The 24,537-nt window shown below is 44.6% G+C and overlaps 1 protein-coding gene across 2 annotated transcripts in view; it reads left to right on the top strand.

The window, feature by feature from the left end:
* The window catches only part of SLC45A2 (solute carrier family 45 member 2), a 41,082-nt gene that overhangs the window by 5,568 nt on the left and 10,977 nt on the right, over positions 1-24,537 (top strand). For both annotated transcript variants that reach the window (XM_050943793.1, XM_050943794.1), the window contains exons 3-6: positions 6,063-6,385; positions 12,141-12,284; positions 18,940-19,063; positions 20,537-20,742. In XM_050943793.1, the coding sequence (XP_050799750.1) occupies positions 6,063-6,385; positions 12,141-12,284; positions 18,940-19,063; positions 20,537-20,742 (797 nt within the window). The remainder of the gene's footprint in view (positions 1-6,062; positions 6,386-12,140; positions 12,285-18,939; positions 19,064-20,536; positions 20,743-24,537) is intronic.

The raw sequence follows: 24,537 nt of genomic DNA, 5'->3' as shown, positions 1-24,537 counted from the left end.
CCTTTTCTGAACCTTTTCTAGTGCTAGAATATCTTTTTTGAGGTGAGGAGACCACATCTGTACACAGTATTCGAGATGTGGGTGTACCACGGATTTATATAAGGGCAATAAGATATTCTCTGTCTTATTCTCTATCCCCTTTTTAATGATTCCTAACATCCTGTTCGCTTTTTTGACCGCCTCTGCGCACTGCGTGGACATCTAAAGAGAGCTATCCACGATGATGCCAAGATCTTTTTCCTGACTTGTTGTAGCTAAATTAGCCCCCATCATATTGTATGTATAGTTGGGGTTATTTTTTCCAATGTGCATTACTTTACATTTATCCACATTAAATTTCATTTGCCATTTTGTTGCCCAGTCACTTAGTTTTGTGAGATCTTTCTGAAGTTCTTCACAATCTGCTTTGGTCTTAACTATCTTGAATAGTTTAGTATCATCTGCAAACTTTGCCACCTCACTATTTACCCCTTTCTCCAGATCATTTATGAATAAGTTGAAGAGGATTGGTCTTAGGACTGACCCTTGGGAAACACCACTAGTTACCCCTCTCCATTCTGAGAATTTACCTTTTATTTCTAGCATTTGTTCCCTATCTTTTAACCAGTTCTCAATCCATGAAAGGACCTTCCCTTTTATCCCATGACAGCTTAATTTACATAAGAGCCTTTGGTGAGGGACCTTGTCAAAGGCTTTCTGGAAATCTAAGTACACTATGTCCACTGGATCCCCTTTGTCCACATGTTTGTTCACCCCTTCAAGTATCAGAGGGGTAGCCGTGTTAGTCTGGATCTGTAAAAGCAGCAAAGAATCCTGTGGCACCTTATAGACTAACAGACGTTTTGGAGCATAAGCTTTCGTAGGCTACAGCTCACTTCTTCAGATGCATAGAATGGAACACACAGACATGAGATATTTATACATACAGAGAATATGAAAAGGTGGAAGTATGCATACCAACTGGAAGAAATTTAAGCATGCTCCCATACAGACACACCTTCAAAGAACTCTAATAGATTAGTGAGACATGATTTCCCTTTACAGAAACCATGTTGACTATTGCTCTACAGTTTATGTTTTTCTATGTGTCTGACAATTTTACGTGTCTGACTAATTTGCCCGGTACTGACATTAGACTTACCCGTCTGTAATTGCTGGAATCACCTCTGGGGCCCTTTTTAAATATTGACGTTACATTAGCTAACTTCCAGTCATTGGGTACAGAAGCCGATTTAAAGGACAGGTTACAAACCTTAGTTAATAGTTCCACAACTTCACATTTGAGTTCTTTCAGAACTCTTGGATGAATACCATTTGGTCCCGGTGACTTGTTAATGTTGAGTTTATCAATTAATTCCAAAACCTCCTCTAGTGACACTTCAATCTGTGACAGTTCCTCAGATTTGTCACCTACAAAAGCTGTCTCAGGTTTGGGAATCTCCCTAACATCCTCAGCCATGAAGACTGAAGCAAAGAATCCATTTAGTTTCTCCGCAATGACTTTATCGTCTTTAAGCGCTCCTTTTGTATTTCGATCGTCAAGGAGCCCCACTGGTTGTTTAGCAGTCTGCCTGCTTCTGATGTACTTAAAAAACATTTGGAGTTTTTGGCTAGCTGTTCTTCAAACTTCTCTTTGGCTTTTCTTATTACACTCTTGCACTTAAGCTGGCAGTGTTTGTGCTCCTTTCGATTTGCCTCACTAGGATTTGACTTCCACTTTTTAAAGGAAGTCTTTTTATCTCTCACTGCTTCTTTTACATGGTTGTTAAGCCACGGTGGCTCTTTTTTAGTTCTTTTACTGTGTTTCTTAATTTGGGATATACATTGAAGTTGGGCCTCTATTATGGTGTCTTTAAAAAGGGCCCATGCAACTTGCAGGGATTTCACTTTAGTCACTGTACCTTTTAACTTTTGTTTAACGAACCCCCTCATTTTTGTATAGGTCCCTCTTTTGAAATTAAATGTCACAGTGTTGGGCTGTTGAGGTGTTCTTCCCCCCACAGGGATGTTGAATGCTATTGTATTATGGTCACTATTTCCAAGCGGTCCTGCTATAGTTACCTCTTGGACCAGCTCCTGCGCTCCACTCAGGATTAAATCTAGAGTTGCCTCTCCCCTTGTGGGTTCCCATACCAGCTGCTTCATGAAGCAGTCATTTAAAGTACCGAGAAATTTTATCTCTGCATTTCGTCCTGAAGTGAAATGTTCCCAGTCAATATGGGGATAATTGAAATCCCCCATTATTATTGGGTTCTTAATTTTGATAGCCTCTCTAATTTCCCTTAGCATTTCATCATCACTATTACTGTCCTGGTCAGGTGGTCGATAATAGATCCCTAATGTTATATTTTTATTAGAGCATGAAATTTCTATCCATAGCGATTCTATGGAACATGTGGATTTGCTTAAGATTTTTACTTCATTTGAATCTACATTTTCTTTCACATATAGTGCCACTCCTCCCCCTGCACGACCTGTTCTGTCTTTCCGATATATTTTGTACCCTGGAATGATTGTGTCCCATTGATTGCTCTCAGTCCACCAGGTTTCTGTGATGCCTATTATATCAATATCCTTCTTTATCACAAGGCACTCTAGTTCACCCATCTTATTATTTAGACTTCTAGCATTTGTTTACAAGCACTTTAAAAACTTGTCCCTGTTTATTTGTCTGCCCTTTTCTGATGTGCCAGATTCTTTTTTATGTGACTGTTTATCATCTGATCCGGCCCTTACATTATCCTCTTCCATCCTCTGTTCCTGACTATAACCTGGAGATTCCCTATCATCAGACTCTCCCCTAAGAGAACTCTGTGTCTGATTCACATGCGCCTCTGCAGCAGTCGGCTTTCCCCCATCTCCTAGTTTAAAAACTGTTCTACAACTTTTTTAATGTTTAGTGCCAGCAGTCTGGTTCCACTTTGGTTTAGGTGGAGCCCATCTCTCCTGTATAGGCTCCACCCATCCCAAAAGTTTCCCCAGTTCCTAATGAACGTAAACCCCTCCTCTCCGCACCATCGTCTCATCCACGCATTGAGACTCTGAAACTCTGCCTGCCTACCTGGCCCTGCGCGTGGAACTGGGAGCATTTCTGAGAATGCCATCATAGAGGTCCTGGATTTCAGTCTGTTCCCTAGCAGCCTAAATTTGGCTTCCAGGACATCTCAGGACCCCATCCTGAGAATAACTGAAGACAAATAATGCAAGAACTTGAATTCCATAGGCAGTGGAGGGCTTGTTTTTTACAACCATGGAGGAAGGGTAAGTTGGAGGTTAGGGAACGGAACTGGGGCTCAGGAGGCAGGCATTCTATTCCTGGCACTGTCACATGTTCCTGGGTGACATGCCTGTGCTTCAATTTCTCCACGTATACCTACCTTACTAAGGGGTTAAAGCTAAATTAATTGATTTTTACGAATGCATTGAAATTCCCAGAAGGAAGGTCCTTAGAGAAGTGAAAATGTAATTTATCTCCTTGTGGGTTTGAACCTAGCACCTTCAGTGCTTAACATAAGTCTCCATTGCTTGAAGTTGGCTTTAATTTCATGTTGTTTTTCCACAGGTGAAATTCTGGCCTTACTGAAGTCAATGGCAAACCTCACACTGACTTCAGCAGGGCCAGAATTTCACTCAATGTGTCCATCTCTGTTAGTGTTACCACATTAGCTCCAGAAGAGGCGGTTCTTGATTTCAGCTCTGAAGATCTCGGTTTCAAACCCAGCTGCTGTCCCAATTACGTCGTCTTATTTATTTCAATACAAATCAAAAACTGAAAGGGAGACTAAATGCACAGGTAGATCTAAGTGCCTGCATGCCACAGCAGCTGCCAATACAACCTTTATTTTAATGGGTGGTGTCATAAACAGATAGTAGGGTTTAATAGAACAGAAGTACTTCATATCTCTTTTGCCTGTAAAGGGTTAACAAGATCAGTGAGCCTGGCTGTCACCTGACCAGAGGACCAATCAGGGGACAGGATATTTTCAAATCTTGAGGGAGGGAAGTTTTTGTGTGTGCTGTTAGTGTTTGGTGGTTGTTCACTCTGGGGGGCTCAGAGGGACCAGACGTGCAACCAGGTTTCTCTCCAATCTCTCCAATACAGGCTCTTATAAGTTCAGAATAGTGAGTACTAGGTAGATAAGGCAAGTTAGGCTTATGTTTGTTTTCTTTATTTGCAAATGTGTATTTGGCTGGGAGGAGTTCAAATTTGTATTTTGCTTAAGGGATTTTAATTTGTACTTGTATACTTAGGCTGGGAGGGTATTCCCGGTGTCTATAGCTGAAAGACCCTGTACCTATTCCATTTTAAATTTACAAAGATAATTTTTACTGTTTTTTCTTTCTTTAATTAAAAGTTTCTTGTTTAAGAACCTGATTGTTTTTTTATTCTGGTGTGAGACCCCAGGGGACGGGGTCTGGATTCACCAGGGAATTGGTGGGGAGAAAGGAGGGAAGGGGGAGAGAGAGGCTAATTTCTCTCTGTGTTAGGATTACTGTCTCTCTCAGGGAGAGTCTGGGAGAGGGAGAGAGGAGGAGGGGGAAGGTGGATTTTCCTCTCTGTTTTAAGATTCAAGGAGTTTGAATCACACAGTGATCTTCCAGGGTAACCCAGGGAAGGGAAGCCTGGCAGAGGCAACGGTGAGGGAAAGGGTTTACTTTCCTTGTGTTAAGATCCAGAGGGACTGGGTCTTGGGGGTCCCCGGGCAAGGTTTTGGGGGGACCAGAGTGTATCAGGCACTGGAATTCCTGGTTGGTGGCAGCGCTACAAGTACTAAGCTGGTAATTGAGTTTAGAGGAATTCATGCTGGTACGCCATCTTTTGGACGCTAAGGTTCAGAGTGGGGAATTATACCATGACAGGTGGTTTTCGTTTTCCCCTTTGGTGGCTGTGTGGTGTGACTGCCTGTGTGGTAGCAAAATGCAGTGGAAGGAGCAGCTGCTGGAGCAACAATTGATTATTAAAAACTTATCCTCACACTTCTGCAGCTAACTCACCGTTTAGGAATGCGATGGATACAATGCTCATTGTGGTAGTATTAGATTTAACTCGGATCATGACACTTTCAGTCTCGAGGCCAGGGACTGAGTGGACCATAGGGAACGAACTCCCACCTCAGCCTCTTGAAATGGTCCCTCCAAATCAGGCTTGAAGAACATTGGGGCGGGGTGTGACGGAGCCTGCACTGCTGTAGTCCATGCTGCACTGCTTGTGGGAGGACTTTGTACCCCAGGGCTGTCAATCCAGCATCTCTTACGAACATTAAATTAAATCATTTCATTATTAAAAACAACAACAAGCTTAGTGTGTAAGCACTTAGATTTTTATATCTAAACAAACTAGAATTTAGGAAGCTGTTTCATGTCATGACTTGATAACTACCTGTGCCAAGGTGTGAATAGATCCGAAGCCCACGGCCTTGTGGTTGCAGTCTCTGGCGGTCACCCTGCCTCGTGGTTGTAGTCTCTGGTGGTCACCCCATCTAGCAGTTACGCTGGGGGAAGTAGGGGAACCTGGATCCTCCTGCTCCACCAGGTTCCAATCCAGGGCCCTGCAAGGCCTGTCCTGTGCCTCTCACTCTGGGGTGCCTTCCTAGGTCACTTCCTAGCTCCCCTTCCCTGTAGCAGGCTGCAGTTGTCCTGGCAAACTTCATGTCCTACCTCCTGGGTTGCCCATGTATCTCCGGCCCATAAGAGCTACTGCTCCCTGATGCTCCTCCTCCCGGTCTGGGTCTGGCTGTGTCATCCTCCAGAGCTTGTCCTTCCCCCTGCCCTGTCTGTCCCCAACTGAGTTAGCTGGCTCCCCTTTAAATCTGCTCAGCACTGATGGAGGAGTGGGGCCTTCTAAGCCCAGAACTGCTCATGAATCCTTTGATGTCCCATGAGGGGTTTATACACCCAGTCACATAGGGATTCACTAAAACCTCTAATTTCTTGTGATGCTGGGAATTTCCTCATAGATATTGTGACATCTTAATAATAATTCTTCAGTAACTTACTGGGGCTTGGGTTTTTGTTTTGTTTTTAATAAATGCCAGTGGAGTTTTCTTTCTTTCTCTCTCCAGGTCTGGGTGGTGCCCTGGGTTACCTAACAGGTGCTATGGATTGGGGGAATTCTGTACTAGGAAGATTTTTGGGATCGGAATTCCAGGTGATGTTCATCATTGCGGCTTTGGTTTTCCTAATCTGTCTTACTGTACACTTGTGCAGCATTCCCGAAGCCCCTCTCAGAGATGACAATAGAGAAACTAAGCTCTTGCTGAAAGTGGATGGATCCTCCAAGTATGGTTCCATCGAGCGCGTCAACAATGGTTATTTAAAACCAAAATATGCTGAAAAAAGGACTTTATCTGAGTTGGGGAAATCCACCGAAACACCACAGACACAGGTAATTGTTTTGTAGCCTGTAACATTTCATTTGGGGAAGTCATAGCTCCAGTCCTGGAGCCTATGCTGCAATTGCAAGTGATATGATCAGCTAGACCCTCAAGTTCTCTAGAAAAGTAACATGGAAGCAGTAACATTCTTCTAGGGATAGTTACTTTTCTTCAGTTTGTCATCATCAGCCAGACTGGTGAAAACTACAGGACAGGCAGCATTGTTTAGTGCTTGGAGAAGACAACTGAGGAACAGGAAACCTGGGTTTTCTATTCTAGACTCTTCCATGGATTCATTATATAAGCTCAGGCAAGTTTTTTAGGTACTGTTTCCCAATATTTCCCCAGATGGGGTTAGCAGCATACCACTTTGTAATGAGCTTTAACACCATATTGTGTAGAAAGAACGAGAAACCCTGCTGCCCTCCAATACATATGAACAGCTCCCGTTGAAGTCAATGGCACATACACATGTAAGCTCCAAAGGCAAAATGTCAGTGTTCACTGCTCTAAGTAAGTATGGTATTCAGATCTTGGAAAAGTAACTCCTGGCAATGCTGATTTTGTTTTAATTGCTTCTTAATCAGATACACCAACTGTGAGTCAGTGGTAAACGAGTGGCTGCTGTGTTTTGTTACTTAAGGGCTTTATATCTATAACTTCTCCAGTGTTCCCCAGGTGAGAGCGGGTGAAGCATTGTAAACTGGCACATGCGTTTTGTACGTTCCATTGAGGCATTTTTTTTCAAGCCAAGGCAACTTGGAAAATCGCTGAGGTGATTCTCTCTGAAAACATGGGAACATTGTGTCTCTAGCATAATGCTAGCCAAGTGAAATAGGCAGCCTTTTGTTTTTGCTGTTATGTTGACTAGAAGTGTTCAGAATCCTCATTGCAATGTTGTGGTATCCTAGGAAAATAAAATGCTAATATATGTGTTTGGTTCCTAACCACGAGAAATGAGCTAGTGAGCTGCTTGTTTTGCTTCCCTTATGTGCAAGTATCTCTGATTTAAATCTTTGGAAACTAACTAAATCCTGTGGCCAAAATGTTCAGATATGGGTGCTTAAAGTTAGGCACCTAAATCCTCATTTAGGTTCCTAGATAAAAGTGGCCTGATTTTAGGTGTGTGTTTGTATTCTGCTAGAGGCCCCATTGTGCTAGGAACTGTACAAACATAGAATGGATGATAGGCCCTACTTAGAAGGAAGACAAAAAGAAAGAGACAAACAACAATTTGTCAGAATTATGGAACTTATACATTACAATGTCCCCCTGCCATCCCCTCAGCCCAGCTGCAGCAGCCAATATCCTTCACCATCATTGCTCACCAGGAGTGCCCTTCCTCGGATTGTTCGAGGTGCCAAACACCCACCACTCCCTTTGGCCACAGAAGTTCTCAGAAAGGGAGATTTATTAAGAACAGAGAAAGCAGGTCACATAAGAACATGATAAGCAGGTGGCATAATACAACTGTCTTCTCACTGAACTCCAATGGGTTGTACTGAAGGGTGAACTGTCAGGCTGGAAGGAGGTTACTAGTGGAGTTCCTCAAGGATCAGTTTTGGGACCAATCTTATTTAACCTTTTTATTACTGACCTCGGCACAAAAAGCGGGAATGTGCTAATAAAGTTTGCGGATGACACAAAGCTGGGAGGTATTGCTAACACAGAGAAGGACCGGGATATCATACAGGAAGATCTGGATGACCTTGTAAACTGGAGTAATAGTAATAGGATGAAATTTAATAGTGAAAAGTGCAAGGTCATGCATTTAGGGGTTAATAATAAGAATTTTAGTTATACATTGGGGACACATCAGTTGGAAGCAACAGAGGAGTAGAAGGACCTTGGAGTATTGGTTGATCATAGGATGACTATGAGCCGCCAATGTGATATGGCCGTTAAAAAAGCTAATGCAGTTTTGGGATGCATCAGGCGAGGTATTTCCAGCAAAGATAAGGAGGTGTTAGTACCGTTATATAAGGCACTGGTGAGACCTCATCTGGAATACTGTGTTCAGTTCTGGTCTCCCATGTTTAAGAAGGATGAATTCAAACTGGAACAGGTACAGAGAAGGGCTACTTGGATGATCCGAGGAATGGAAAACCTGTCTTATGAAAGGAGACTCAAAGAACTTGGCATGTTTAGCCTAACCAAAAGAAGGCTGAGGGGGGATATGCTTGCTCTTTGTAAATATATCAGAGGGATTAATATTAGGGAGGGAGAGGAATTATTTAAGCTTAGTACCAATGTAGACACAAGAACAAACGGGTATAAACTGGACACTAGGAAGTTTAGACTTGAAATTAGACGAAGGTTTCTAACCATTAGAGGAGTGAAGTTCTGGAACAGCCTTCCAAGGGGAGTAGTGGGGGCAAAAGACATATCTGGCTTTAAGACTAAGCTTGATAAGTTTATGGAAGGGATGGTATGATGGGATAGCTTAATTTTGGCAATTGATCTTTGATTATCAGCAGGTAAGTATGCCCAGTGGTCTGTGATGGGATGTTAGATGGGATGGGATCTGAGTTACTGCAGAGAACTCTTTCCTGAGTGCTGGCTGGTGAGTCTTGCCCACATGCTCAGGGTTTATCTGATCGCCATATTTGGGGTCGGGAAGGAATTTTCCTCCAGGGCAGATTGGCAGAGGCCCTAGAGGTTTTTCGCCTTCCTCTGCAGCATGGGGCATGGGTCACTTGCTGGTGGATTCTCTGCAGCTTGAGGTCTTCAAACCACAATTTGAAGACTTCAATAACTTGGACATAGGTTAGGGGTTTGTTATAGAAGTGGATGGGTAGGGTTCTGTGGCCTGCTTTGTGCAGGAGGTCAGACTAGATTATCATATTGGTCCCTTCTGACCCTAAAGTCTATGAGTCTATGAACAAGCTAATGCCACTGAATCAATCACACATGATACTTCAGAAAACCCAACCTGTCTTTTCTTGCTGTTTCACTAGCTTCCTCTCTAACATTTTGGTTGAGCAACTTGCCAGAGACCTCGATGCTGGTATTGAGGGTTTTGTGTCTCTCAGTGTCATCTTCTTTTCCTCCACCTGACTTGTAGCATTCTTATGCATATCATGTTTCTTTGATGTGCCTGGCTTAGCAGTATCAGTCCAGACACCCTCGCCTTGCCACAAATGTGAGTACCACTCCAATGCTTCCCTGGAGACACATCTTCTGTCTGTCTCATGCCATATCCATTGAATGTTTTCCACATTCATTTACTACGACTGCTAAACCTCTTAGGTTCCTATTGTTCTGTCTGCCTTTTATATTTTATTTCCAAACAAGCACCCCTTCAACTCATATTTGTCCTAGTCTAAGGATTACGCTCTTGCGTATTTATTGTCTCGGCAAGAGGTATCAACCTGAAGCCAGGCTGGTCTGCCTTCAATGAGACTGGCTTGGATTATTTTTGTAGTTCCCTCTTAAACTGATTTCTGTCCTGTATCAAGTATAAATTGATGTTATTGGAAGCTTCTGTGAAAATTTGTGATAGTTCAACACCAACCTTTGAACGACACTAAAAAAAACCCTACGTTTACAAAATCAGAAATACTATATGAATTAAAAAAGCACTTGCAAATTGCTTTAGAAAGACCTTTCACTAAAAGAGAAGCGGTTCTGATAACACAATTTTTGCAAAAAGGTATGATTGTGCTTTTTAAGGGCTACCAGTGAATTAGCTAATCTAATTAATGCCAGTGTGTTGTTCCAAGATTAGATACCTTAAAAGCAATCATAGATTTTCAGTATGTATTATGAACCTTTTGACTAAACTCTTGGTTCTTTTTTGTAATTGAGTTGCTATAATATGACTAGACATCTGGACTAAATGCTTGTCCTCTAACATGTTGCCAGACCGTTTAGGGCCTGATTCTGTAACCCTTAGCCATATTGAGTAGCATTTATTCCCATGATAATCCCATTGATTTCAAATTGATTTCATTGAGAACTGCTGGGTACTTGGTGCTTTTGAAAAACAGGTCACATTTAGGTGTATGTGATGGGGGCGCCACGGCTTCTGTCCTTTTTGCTTTGCACAGACTGCTCAGAGACCTTCTTTCTTGTAGATACCCCCATGCAGTTTATTTAGTGTTTCACTCCACCACTTTCACATACTACTGCAGTCACTGTATTTTACAATGTTATCCAGCTTTGCTGACCCTTCTGCAAAAGGTGGGGGAGAGGGGAAGATGTCTTCTCCGCAAGAACTCCCACTTGCCTGCCTCCTCGCCCACTCGTTCACATGAAAGGGCAGATTTTGGCCCACTTAAGTTTTTTAATTAGCTACAAAGATTTCATGAGAAACACAAGTGAGGTAAAGATTATTTTAGCCAAACCTAATTGCCTAACCTCGGGCTGTTTGGTAAATTCCTAGGGTTTTTTATTTAATGCCCACCAATACTGTGCTCTGCACTGTGCAAACAAATAAGCCATGGTACCAATGCCTAATAATATGAAGTCTATTTCAGATTCACATAAAACAGTTCTTGTATGTAGACTGTAAGAAAACCTCTTTGTAACTGGTCTTGTAGTTATGGCATTGGACTGGGACTCAGGAGATCTGGGGTCAATTCAAGCTTTGCCACAAATTGTGTGTGAGCTTGGGCCAGTCATTCTCAATTCTCCGTCTGTCAAATGGGGATGATGGTATTTCTTTCTCCCACTGTTTGTCACCTCTTGTCTATTTGGAGCTAAATTGTGACATCTATGCTGAGTAGTATCTTACTCCTTGGGTAGTTCTATTGATTTCAATGGGATTATTTGTGATGTAAGGCACTACTCAACACAAATAAGGCTAATGCAATCCGGCCTTGTGTTGTAGGCTCTTCAGGGAAGGGACTTGTTCTCATTGTGCACTTGTACAGTGCTTAGATCCCTGATCTCAGTTGGGGCCCCTAGGTGCCACTGTAATACAAATAAATAGAGCTGTTCCGAAAAATATTTTTTCCCCCGTGGAACATTTTGAGTTTTGGGGAAAATATTTTGGCCAAACCCAAAATATTTAAATTTTGAACTGCTACCATGGTGCCTCATGGGTGCTGTAATTCAGGGACCCTGTGCTCTCATTGTTTTCTATACGCCAAGCTCCCTGGCTATACTGCATGTCCCATGAGGTACCATGGTGTCACCTCATAGTGAGGTGGTATATAAAGGCAATGTGGCAGCAATGTGCAATGGGAGCTGAATTTTGGTGGGGAGACCAGCCCACAGAGGAGAATGGGAACATGAGGTACCTGAACTACAACTCCCATGAGGCACCACTATAGCATTTCACAATAGAAATATTTTGATTTTCAGATTAAACATTTCATTTTCTGCTATTCATTTTTTCCATGAAACAATTGAATTCTGACACTTTGTGAAAAATTCCATTTAGTCGAAAACCCAATCTTCTGCTGAAAAACAGTTTGACAGAAAATTTGGAAATAATAGTAATATTAATATCAAGAAAATCCACACTGTATTGAGCTGATCCAGCTCCCATCAAAGTCATTGTGTGTCTATCCATTGACTTGAATTAAATGCCAGCTAACCAATGCACTAGTTCTGCTCTTACCGAATTGAAAAGAAAGGTATAAATATGTAGTTACTGAACCTAACAAAGGGACTGTCAAGATTGCAGTGACCCTTCCTAGTGACACAAACAGAAAAGGCCCAGAACTGAAAAAAGCCGAGATCTTGCTGACTCGCTGTCAGCTGTTTTGTTAGTTTTCAAAGCAGCAACGTTGTTATTTGTTGTTAATTGCTTCCTTCCAGGTTCAGACACGGATGACCGTTAAATGCCTTCTGAAGGCACTTTTAAGTATGCCTTCCCACTATCGCTGTCTGTGCATCAGCCACCTCATCGGGTGGACAGCTTTTCTTTCCAACATGCTCTTCTTCACTGACTTCATGGGACAGGTAAGAGATGCACACATCTCCTCACGTCCCCAAAAAGTCATCTTCTCATGGGATTGTTTTAAGCACTTTCCTATGCTGTGAAAATGATGTCGGGGGTCAGTTACTGCTAGAACAGCTGACTGAGAGTTTTGTAAAGGACAGATGAATGCCCTCAGGGCCTCATTATCGAACTAGATCTGTTAGGTAGCAGGGGCGGGGAAAGCCCTCCTGCCTTTTGATGTACATTTGGCTGAAAGAGATAAAATAATGATTTTAATCATGCTTCCTGGAACTTTCAAGGACATCTATTCCCATTTAACTCTTTAGAACAAAGCACAGAGATCTGCGGCAAACACATCTGTGCTCTGCTTTGGCTGTACGGCTGCTCATTGAAAGTGTACTAATTAAAGACCTGCTGCTGCTGCTTTGGAATAGGCTCTGCTGTGGTGCACTGGAGTAGCAGTCACCATGTGCACCCTTCATCTGGAAGCATAACAGAAAAGCTTCCCTAGGGCAATACAACCCTGTGCAACTCAGCCCTCTTGCCCCCTTTATGAACAGGCTTCCCCTTCCATGTCCTCTAGACTGTGCTGTGGTGCCTTCTCTGGAGCATGACATCAGCTCCTTGCCATCAGTGATTCCTTCCCTTCAGGGCCCCTGAAGCTCTCCCTTCCTCCAAGCAGCTTCCAAACCAGGGGCTCCCCATGCTCTACCCTACCTGTGTGGTTCTCCCGTCTTCTTGCCTCTCTGGCCCCAGCTGCTTCTTTTCAGTCAGGCTCCTGACTACATCCCCAGAGGCTGCTGTCCTTCCCACTGGTTATCCCAACACCTCCCACCCAGCAGCCTGCTTTCTTCTGGCCCCCCACCATTTGCTAGGTGCCACTAAGGGAGCAGGAGTGTGTGTTTCCCAGGGAGTGTGCATGGGAATATATGGCAGCGTGGGAGAGAATGGGTGAGAGGTGGCTTTACAGCGCTGCAACTCACTCACCATCCACACTTGCATACTGCGCTGTATCTCCCTGACTGCAGCGCTGGTTGTACTCCACCTGGGCCTGGGGAATAACGACTATAGCGCTGCTGATGCAGCGTTGCTCCGCCAGTGTGGCCACCAAAAGCGCTGTTATTGGCCTCCAGAGGTATTCGGAGGTATCCCAGAATGCCTGTTCAGCCACTCTGCTCGTCAGTTCGAACTCTACTGCCTTGGCCTCAGGTGACCTGCCCTTTAAATGCCCCGGGAACTTTAAAAATCCCCTTCCTGTTTGCTCAGCCAGGTGTGGAGTGCAATCAGTGAATCTTTCCAGGTGACCATGGCTCCACGTGGCAAACGAGCCCCAGCATGGAGCAATGGTGAGTTGCTGGACCTCATCAGTGTTTGGGGGAAGGAAGTTGTGCAGTCCCAGCTGCGTTCCAGCCGTAGGAATTATGATACCTATAGGCCAATATCAAGGGCCATGCTGGAAAGGGGCCATGACCAGGACACGCTGCAGTGCAGGGTTAAAGTGAAGGCGCTGCAGAGTGCCTATTGCAAAGCCCACGAGGGAAACTGCTGCTCCGGCGCTGCCCCCACGACCTGCCGTTTTTACAAAGAGCTGGACGCGATACTTGGGGGTGACCCCACCACCAATCCGAGGACCATGATGGACACTTCAGAGCGGGAGGAGGAGGAGGAGGAAAGTGAGTGAGGGTACTGGGGTGGGCGGAGACACCCCAGAGTCCCAGGAGGCATGGAGCCAGGAGCTCTTCTCAAGCCAGGAGGAAGGTAGCCAGTCGCAGCAGCTAGTACTTGGTGGAGGACAAACAGAGGAGCAGGTTCCCGGTAAGCGGATTTTATGTTCATGATGGAAATTTTTCAGGAGAAGAGGGAAGGTTAGGGCTGCATGCATGCATGCCTAGATGTGGAATAGCGCATTGATGTGGTCTATCACATCGCGGTAATCGGCCTCGGTTATCTCTTCAAAAGTTTCAGCCAGATCGTGGGCAATGCGCTTGCGCAAGTTTATAGGGAGAGCCACTGTGGTCCTTGTCCCAGTCAGGCTAACGCATCCGCGCCACTGTGCCGCAAGGGGTGGGGGCACCATTGCTGCACACAGACAAGCTGCATAGGGGCCAGAGCAGAATCCACATTGCTGTAGAAGACCCTCCTGCACTTTCCAGGTGACCTGCAGCAGCGAGATATCTTCCCGGATCAACTCCTGTGGAAAATGTTGGGATAGTGTTCAGTGTAGGTGCCCCCTGCAGCTGTTTGCTTTTCCCAACGCACAGAAACCCCGAGGACAGTAGAGCCCTGAAGCAATCAGTCCCCCTTACTCATCATTTCGGGGCTCCCGTGGGTTATGTGCACTATCTTTGGGATGGGAAAATTATGCCATTGTGAAGACTGCTACACTCCTTAACTGTGTGGGAATAACTGTCTGGTATAAACAATGCTGCCTCTGTTAAGTGTTGCATTTTTTGCCTTTACAGAAGCAACCTTGAGATCTCAGCTGCCCGTGTTATCAACAGCTCAAAGACTACAAAACCTCTGGAAGAAGCTGCGAAAAAGCAAAGAAGACATGCTGCAAGCAGTTATGAAGCACTCTGTCACAGAGAATCAAAGAGTGCAGGACTGGAGGGAAAGGGAAAGCAGGATCCGCCAGACAAACGCAGCGGACAGGAAGAAAAGCACAAAACAGCTGATAAGCTTCCTGGCGCGCCAAGCGGACTCTATCCAGATGCTCGTAGCCATGCAGGCAGAGCACTACTGCGCCTGCCAGCCTCCCCCGTCCCAAAGCTCTTTCCCTTGTGCCCCAGTGTCAGCTCAGAACCCTCTTCCCCTGCATCCAGGTTCTTACCACCACCAGCTGCCTCCAACACCTGTACGTTCACCAACCAGCCCTGAGAACTACGACCCTTACCCTCTGCATATCAACCCCCATCACCATGCAGTTTAGCCATCCTGAAGTGCAGCAGTCATTGCACAGCACTCCAGACAGGACATATTCAAACCTGTGACTGTACAGTTCCCCACCTCACCTCTCTGTCCTTTTAGGTTTCCAAAAAGTTGTATGTCTGGCAATAAAGTAATTTTCTTTTCAATAAATGAATTCTTGGCTTTGAAAACAGTCTTTATTATTGGAGGAAGTCAAAGATACCTTAGCCCAGGAAAGAAACAGGCACTGCAAATCAGCTTAGGAAACACAGATTCCTACTAACATTGTGTCGGAGAAAAACTCAGTTCTCGCTTTTTGACTGAGTGCAGCAGAGTCAGATACTTTATTCTGTTTAGCAGCTACAACAGGGAGACAGTGCAGTAGGACATAGGGTCTCCCCTTCCTAGACAGGTCTCTCAACAGGTAAACAATTACAGCAAGCATTTATACTTTTGTTATAGACAATAATAAGCAACAGTTGCATTTTGTTTATACATAGGTCATCCTGATATCTTGTTTTTCTCACTTAAGAGACGCCAGTCTACATATTGTATTATCTACACAAGGTCGAAAAACAACTTCTCACGCAGTTCTTTTCCACTCGCCTCACACAATCCTTGCTTTTACAAATCTCGCGTTATTAGGGTTACAGCTAGCCTAACTGGCTAACAGAGACTGTCATGCATTAAGATCCCCTACAAATCCATGTCAGTTCTTTCTGTACTTCCACAATTGTAACCACTGCACTTCACTCCCGTGCAAGGCACCAAACATTACTGTTGGTTTTCAGCCTCAAATTCCTCCCTCAAGGCATTCCTAATCCTTGCAGCCCTGTGCTGGGCCTCTCTAGTAGCCCTGCTCTCTGGCTGTGCAAATTCAGCCTCCAGGTGTTGAACCTCGGAGGTCCACGCCTGACTGAATCTTTCACCCTTCCCTTCACAAATATTATGGAGGGTGCAGCACGCAGATATAACCGTGGGGATGCTGCTTTCCCCCAAGTCTAGCTTCCCATACAGAGATCGCCAGCGCCCCTTTAAACGGCCAAAAGGACACTCCACAGTCATTCGGCACCAGCTCAGCCTGTAGTTGAACTGGTCCTTGCTCCTGTCAAGGTTCCCTGTATATGGTTTCATGAGCCACAGCATTAACGGGTAAGCAGGGTCTCCAAGGATCACAATGGGCATTTTGACATCCCCTACTGTGATCTTCCGGTCTGGGAAAAAAGTCCCAGCCTGCAGCTTCCTGAAGAGGCCAGTGTTCCGAAAGATGCGTGCATCATGCACCTTTCCGGGCCAGCCTGTATTAATGTCAATGAAACGCCCACGGTGATCCACAAGCACCTGGACAACCATGGAGAAATACCCCTTCCAATTAACGTACTCAAATGCTAGGTGGGGTGGTGCAAGAATAGGAATATGCGTCCCATCTATCGCCCCTCCACAGTTAGGGAAACCCATTTGTGCAAAGCCATCCACAATGTCCTGCACGTTCCCCAGAGTCACGGTTCTTCTTTGCAGGATGCGATTAATGGCCATGCAAACTTGCATCAACACGATTCCAACGGTCGACTTTCCCACTCCAAACTGGTTCACCACCGATAGGTAGCTATCTGGAGTTGCCAGCTTCCAGATTGCAATAGCCACCTGCTGCTCCACCGGCAGGGCAGCTCTCAATCTCGTGTCCTTGCGCCGCAGGGTGGAGGCAAGCTCAGCACACAGTCCCATGAAAGTGGCTTTTCTCATCCGAAAGTTCTGCAGCCACTGCTCCTCATCCCAGATTTCCATGACGATGTGATCCCACCACTCAGTGCTTGTTTCCCAAGCCCAAAAGCGGCGTTCCACGGTGCTGAGCATTTCCATGAATGCCACAAGCAATTTTGTGTCGTATGCATCACGTGACTCGCTATCATCGTTGGACTCCTCATCACTTTAGATCTTAAGGAATAGCTCAACTGCCAAACGTGATGTGCTGGCGAGACTCGTCAGCATATTCCTCAGCAGTTTGGGATCCATTTCCCACAGAAATCGCGCTGCACAGAAACCGTTGAGAGAGTCAAGATGGTGCCAAAGGTGGACAGAAAAACAGTGATTGCTGGGATGTGAAGCGATGCATCATAGGGCATTGGGACAGGAAGCAGAATGACCCACCCCCTTCCCACAACCCATGGCGCCAGAATGGGAAGACGTGCTCTGTGGGATAGCTGCCCATAATGCACCACTCCAACACCACTGCAAATGCTGCAAATGTGGCCACACTGCAGTGCTGGTAGCTGACAGTGTGGCCACACTGCAGCACTTTCCCTACACAATTGTACGAAGACAGCTTTAACTCCCAGCGCTGCACACCTGCAAACTAAGTCTGACAGAGAATGAATGGAAGGAAGAGTGTATGCGTGAGTGTAAGGATGAGTCTGAGGGTTTGGCTACACTTTCAGCTGTACATTATGGAAGTGGTGCATTATGGGCAGCTATCCCAGCATTCAAGTGGCTGCAATGTGCTTTTCAAAAGAGGGGGGTGGGGTGGAGTGTGACAGGGAGCGTGGGGGAGACAGAGAGAGTGGATTTTTGGAGCTGACACTGTTCTCAGCTCCCTGCCTTGCAAGTTCTAAGGACTGGAAGATACACAGTGCCTACCTTCAATCATTTTAAAAGTTTTGACCCCTTCCTCCAGCCCCTCTCATTCACTAAATGCAAGTAGCCTTCAGACCAGATAAGCAGCTGCTCCAAAACAGATCCCCCCTCCCTCTCTCCAGGCTGCTTCTGTCCTCAAGGAAACACTAGCTGTGGACATTCCTAAGGGATCCTCCTGCCTGCCTCTGCTCAAACAGGAGCTGTGTTTGTTTTTTAGATAAGCAGCTCCAGGAGCCCCGAGTTCACAACAAAACAAAGAGTGTTATCTTTACTTAAAAAGCATTATGGGAGGTTCTGGAGGTCAGTTACAGCGGAGTAAGATCCATCACTGTTTACACTGGCACCTCAGCACTGCAAGAGCAGCGCTGTTCTCTTTATTCCTCTCGTCGAGGTGGAGTACAGCCAGCGCTGTAGCCAGGGAGATACAGGGCTGTATGTGCCTTGCCAGTGTGGACGGGGAGTAAGTTACAGCGCTGTAAAGCCACCACCAGCGCTGTAACTCACAAGTGTAGCCAAGCCCTGAGAGAAAGAATGAATGACTGTGGCAGAGTGAGAGGGACTGAGAGTGACTGACTGTAGGCAAGGGAGGAGGGAGAGGTGGTTGAAAAAAGGGAGGGATAGGTTGGGATGAGAGGAGAGGAGGAGGAGAAGGAAGAAAGGAAGCAAAAGACAAAGTGAGAAAAAGGAGAGAACAGAGCCCTAGAGAATGGATAATCTGGAGAGAAGAGGAGGGCAACAAGAAGGGTGGGACACAAGGCAAGTGTGAGAGGGACTGTGGGGAGCTAGCTGAAGGAGATAAACAGGGAACAGGGAGAGGAACTTGAGAAGAGTGAGAGAGAGATGGTGGGAATCTGGGAGGGAGAGAGGGAGAGTCCCAGTGGGTGGGAAGAGGCAAGAACAGGTTAGAAAATAATAAAGAGGGAGGGAAACAGAAAATGGAAGTGAGAGGAGAGAGAAGAAAAGAAAAATGAAGTCCATGGTCGTGCACAGCTTGAGGGCTACAGAGAGTTGTGTAATTGGTCTCTAGTTCTCTCCCCACTGGAAGGATATTGGTTCCTACACTGGGAAATCCATTTCCTGTGGATGAGAGACTATGTGAATGCAGAGCACTCACTTGCACTTTGTGGTGTGTTTCAGATAGTATACCACGGAAATCCATACGCGCCACATAACTCCACAGCTTACCTTACTTATGAAAGAGGAGTCGAGATTGGATGTTGGGGCATGTGCATCAATGCAATTTCTTCATCGCTCTATTCCTGTAAGTACCCGGGAGTGTACTCTGGCACTGTGTTTTAGAATGGATTTGATACTGTAGATCGTTTCCCATGTTTTAAAAAACAAAAAAATTACGGTGTGCAGTGCTGTTGAAGCTGTGTTGGTCCCAGGACATTAGAGAGACAAGGTGGGTGAGGTGATATCTTTTATTGGACCAACTTCTGTTGATGAGAGAGACTATCTACTGGTTTTTAATATTAAAACCTTTCAGAGATGTTACAAGGACCAGATCCACAAGGGACCTCAGCATGGCAATGCCTAACTTTTGGGCATCTAGCAAATCACAGGACCAAAAATGGGATCCACAAAGCCTGAGCCTGATGTGCAGACTCCCTGTACAATGAATGGGGAGATATATTGTGATTCAAAACATCCCACTATGTGGGAAGACACCTTAACTAGCTAATGGGAGATGCCGACAAGAAGGGTGTGTCCTAAGCCTCACCTTTCTCTCAAAGATAGGCACTTGGTCCATGACTGGGACCTTCCTCTCCTAAAGTCAGGTGGCTTATGCACCTAACTCCACAGAAGGAGGGATGGTGGTGCTGTTGCTGCCCACTTTATAACTTTCAGCCTAGGGATGCAGAAGACCCAGGTTCAATCCCCCTTTCTGCCTAAAGTGGAGAAAGGATCTGAACAGGGGTCTCCCACCTCTCAGGAGAAGTGCTCTAACTACAGGGCTATGCGCTATTCTGATGTGGGGCATCCTCTTTCTCTCCAGTTTGAAGCTGTGCCTACCCTTTGTGCTCTGAGCCCAAGTTTTCGTTCCATTGCAGTGGGACTACGCAGGAAGTGGGGTACTATTTAACAGGAGAGGTGGCCCATTAGTGTTAAAAATGACCCCAAAGGCGAATGGTGGAGGTAGAATGGATATGCTGAGGATAGTTCTAAGGTTCTATTTCACCTAGCAATCCTGTAGATGTGGCCCATCTCTTCATGGCCTTTCCCCACCTGTGCTCCTCACAAGAGAAAGTCATCACAGTGTATTGCAAGACCTTGCGATAAAAATGAATCTTGCCTTGCAATATCATTGTGTAAATGTGTCAGCTCAGGGCCAAAAATCTGCTTATTAGCCCTTGGCATGGTGATAAGGGAACAATATATTAAAAAACATTCAAAAAGCTTTCACTTTCTCTGTAGGCAGAAAAGTGAGCTGAGTAGACTTTTGGAGGGCTGAGCTATGCATCTAATAAAAAGGCCTTATTGTAATCTTGTGTAGATCCTTTCCTTTTGGCTCTCAATCGCAGATATTTGTGTAATACCTCCTTCAACTCCAGCAGGAATATCTAAAACTGATGTCAAATGCTCTGGATGTCAAACAGTGGATCTGTTTGTCTTCATCCCAGCTTGTCAAAGAGATTCTCTTATAATTGAATGCTCAAAAGAAATACTATTGCAATTACTAGGTTGTGTTATTTTTAGTCTCAACAGTTTTTTCCCCCCTTTCTTTTCACAGACTTGCAAAAAGCTTTTCTGCCTTATATCGGATTAAAAGGACTTTATTTCATTGGATACCTGCTTTTTGGGATAGGCACTGGGTTTATTGGACTGTTTCCCAAGGTATATTCTACTCTGGCTCTGTGCTCGCTCTTTGGAGTCATGTCCAGCACGCTGTACACTGTCCCATTCAACCTCATTGCAGAATATCACAGGGAGGAAGAGGTGAGTTTAATGTCTTGGTAAAGAAGGAATTGGTATTTGCCTTGTTTTGTTTTGTCCATTTTAACCGGAGAAGGGGATTTATTTTCATTTCAGATTATTTGTGGCAGGACAGTGCCATGGGGGGAGGTAGAGTTTCAAAAGTACGGAGCTTCAAGAGTGTGGTGATAACGCTAATACTACAACTCATTTGTCATTATAAAGCACTTTTCACCTGAGATCTCAAAGAACTTGAGAAACAGAAATGAAGCTTGTGTCAACCTTGTGAGAGAGGTAAGGACAGAATCAGTTTAGGGAACTGTGGCACAGAGGCTAAGTCCTGCAAGTCACTCAACTCAGGCAAACTCATGTGTCTGCATGGAACCCCACTGATGCCAGTGAGTTTCTGCAATGGATGTTTGTCATGTTGTGGGGTGCAATCCAGACTAGTGAGGGATTATGTCACTGCCGGCCCTGTAATCCTAGGTGCCTTAAGTGTTCTGCTGCTGTGGCTCCCAGCATGGTCACCAATAGGCAGCAGACAAGCATTGCACTGAGTGTCTGTGTGTTAAGCAGCTCTGCTTCAGCAACCGTAATTCCAGTAGCCTACTATGCTCTGGTCTCCACCAGCCTTGGTCAATACTAGCCAAGTGACTCCAACACACTCCCAGTCCCGACTTTGCAGAGCACAGGGTTTGGGGAAATGTCCAGCCCTTTCCTGGACTATTCAGAGAAATATTAAGGTTCATTTGCTCCTCTAAAGTGACAAACTGCACAGCTTATCACTTTAACTGGAGTTAACAATCACTTTGATTCACTCAAAACACTGGGTTGGCTTAGGTTACAAGTAAAACAAGTTTATTAACGAAAGGAGATAAGATTTTAAGTGATACCAAGTAGAAGGAATAAAGTTAGAAAGGGTTACAAATGAACTAAAGTGCTGTGCTGTGGCTAGCAGTTGGAAGCTGTGAGCTTCTAACTAAGGTTTGAAATCTAGAAGTCTCTGTTCATTGGCTGAGCCTTAGTCAGAGGGTGGGGCTGTCAGGAAGGCCAGGGCTTTATAAAGCAGTGAGCAAGCAACCAGGGAGCTCTGCAAACAGGGGCCGCTAACTGAGTTTCGGGAGGGAGTTGGGAAAGGGAGTGAGAAAGCTTGCTCACTTGCCATTCTTTAAAACCTTTAATCTAAACTATAATCAGAACTTCTTGATTTAAACAAAACTCCTCTCATTAACCTAGGTAGCTTTAAGAGAGAATGCAGGCAGAAGCCCAGCAGCAGAGTGGGGGCTATCCCAGTTTATTGCGCTGAATGCAGCATGTATGATTACCTGCCCTGTGGGTGGGTGGCGTATGTGTGCATTCGATGCAAGGAGCTCCTGGCCCTCAGAGACCATGTTCGGGCTTTGGAGGCCAGGGTGGCAGAACTGGAGGAGCTAAGGGAGGCAGAGAGGTATGTTGATGAGGCTTTCTGGGACACCGTAGATCTGTCTCACCTCTGGTCAGACAGCCCCTGCGTCCAGGGAAGTAGAGCAGTTAACAAGAGCAGAGGGAAACCTTCCCATAGTTGGGACCCTCCTTCCAGAGGGAGTTAGGGTATCCTCTTGCACTGAGGTTACCTCTCTGGGAGAGGGAACGCCAGTCATTAGGAAAAAGCAGGTGTTAGTAATGGGAGATTTGATCATTAGAAACATAGATAGCTCGGTTTGTGATGACCAGGAGAACCATACAGTGACTTGCCTGCCTGGTGCAAAGGTTGCGGATCTCTCGAGGCATCTGGATACACTTTTTTGTGTAGTGCTGGGGTGGAGCCGGTGGTCGTGGTACATGTAGGTACTAATGACATAGGGAAGAGTAGGAAAGATGTCCTGTAGGCCAAATTTAGGCTGCTAGGAAAGAGATTGAAATACAGGACCTCTATGGTAGCATTCTCAGAAACTCTGACATTTAATTTCAGAAAGGGGAACTATGCAAAAATGAAGAGGTTAATTAAACAGAAATTAAATGGTACAGGGACTAGAGTGAAATCCCTGCAAACTGCATGGACACTTTTCAAAGACACCATAATAGAGGCCCAACTTAAATGTATACCCCAAATTAAGAAACACAGTAAAAGAACTAAAAAAGAGCCACCGTGGCTTAACAACCATGTAAAAGAAGCAATGAGAGATAAAAAGGCATCTTTTAAAAAGTGGAAGTCAAATCCTTGTGAGGTAAATAGAAAGGAGTGTAAACACTGCCAAATTAAGTGTAAAAATGTAAGAACAGCTTACATTTTTACACTGCCAAATTAAGTGTAAAAATGAAGAACAGCTAATCAAAAATTCAAAAGGTAATGACAAAATGTTTTTTAAGTACATCAGAAGCAGGAAGCCTGCTAAACAACCTGTAGGGCCCCTGGACTATTGAAATACAAAAGGAGCGCTTAAAGACGATAAAGTCATTGTGGAGAAACTAAATGAATTCTTTGCTTCAGTCTTCATGGCTGAGGATGTTAGGGAGATTTCCAAACCTGAGCCATCCTTTGTAGATGACAAATCTGAGGAATTGTCACAGACTGAAGTGTCACTAGAGGAGGTTTTGGAATTAAATGATAAACTTAACAAGTCACGGGGACCAGAGGGCATGCACCCAAGAGGTCTGAAAGAACTCAGATATGAAATTGCGGAACTATTAACTATGGTTTGTAACCTGTCCTTTAAATCGGCTTCTGTACCCAATGACTGGAAGATAGCTAATGTAACGCCAATATTTAAAAAGGGCTCTAGAGGTGATCCTGGCAATTACAGACCAGTAAGTCTAACATCAGTACCAGGCAAATTAGTTGAAACAATAGTAAAGAATAAAATCGTCAGACACATAGAAGAACATAACTTGTTGGGCAAAAGTCAACATGGTTTCTGTAAAGGGAAATCATGTCTTACTAATCTATTAGAGTTCTTTGAAGGAGTCAACAAATATGTGGACAAGGGGGATCCAGTGGACATAGTGTACTTAGATTTCCAGAAAGCCTTTGACAAGGTCCCTCACCAAAAGCTCTTACATAAATTAAGTTGTCATGGGATAAGAGGAAAGATCCTTTCATGGATTGAGAACTGGTTAAAAGACAGCGAACAAAGGGTAGGAAATTTTTAGAATGGAGAGGAGTAACTATTGGTATCAGTCAGTCCTAGGACCAATCCTATTCAACTTATTTATAAATGATCTGAAGAAACAGGTAAATAGTGAGGTGGCAATGTTTGCAGATGATACTAAACTGCTCAAGATAGTTAAGACCAAAGCAGACTATGAAGACCTTCAAAAAGATCTCACAAAACTCAGTGATTGGCAACAAAATGGCAAATGAAATTTCATGTGGCTAAATGTAAAGTAATGCACATTGTAAAAAAAATAACCCCAACTATACAAACAATATGATGGGGGCTAATTTAGCTACAACTAATCAGGAAAGAGATCTTGGCGTCATCGTGGATAGTTCTCTGAAGGCGTCCACGCAGTGTGCAGTGGCAATCAAACAAGCAAACAGGATGTTAGGCATAATTTAAAAAGGAATAGAGAATAAGATGGAGAATATCTTATTGCCCTTATATAAATCCATGGTACGCCCACATCTTGAATACTGCGTACAGATGTGGTCTCCTCATCTCAAAAAGGAAATACTGGCATTAGAAAAAGTTCAGAAAAGGGCAACTATAATGATTAGGGGTTTGGAACAGGTCCATATGAGGAGAGATTAAAGAGGCTAGGACTTTTCAGCTTGGAAAAGAGGAGATTAAGGGGGGATATGATAGAGGTATATAAAATCATGAGTGATGTGGCGAAAGT

The sequence above is a fragment of the Gopherus flavomarginatus genome, chromosome 3, assembly GCF_025201925.1.
Source record: "Gopherus flavomarginatus isolate rGopFla2 chromosome 3, rGopFla2.mat.asm, whole genome shotgun sequence".
Lineage (NCBI taxonomy): Eukaryota > Metazoa > Chordata > Testudines > Testudinidae > Gopherus > Gopherus flavomarginatus.
The sequence above is the reverse complement of the archived record's forward strand: the minus strand, read 5'-3'. Positions and strand labels throughout refer to the sequence as shown.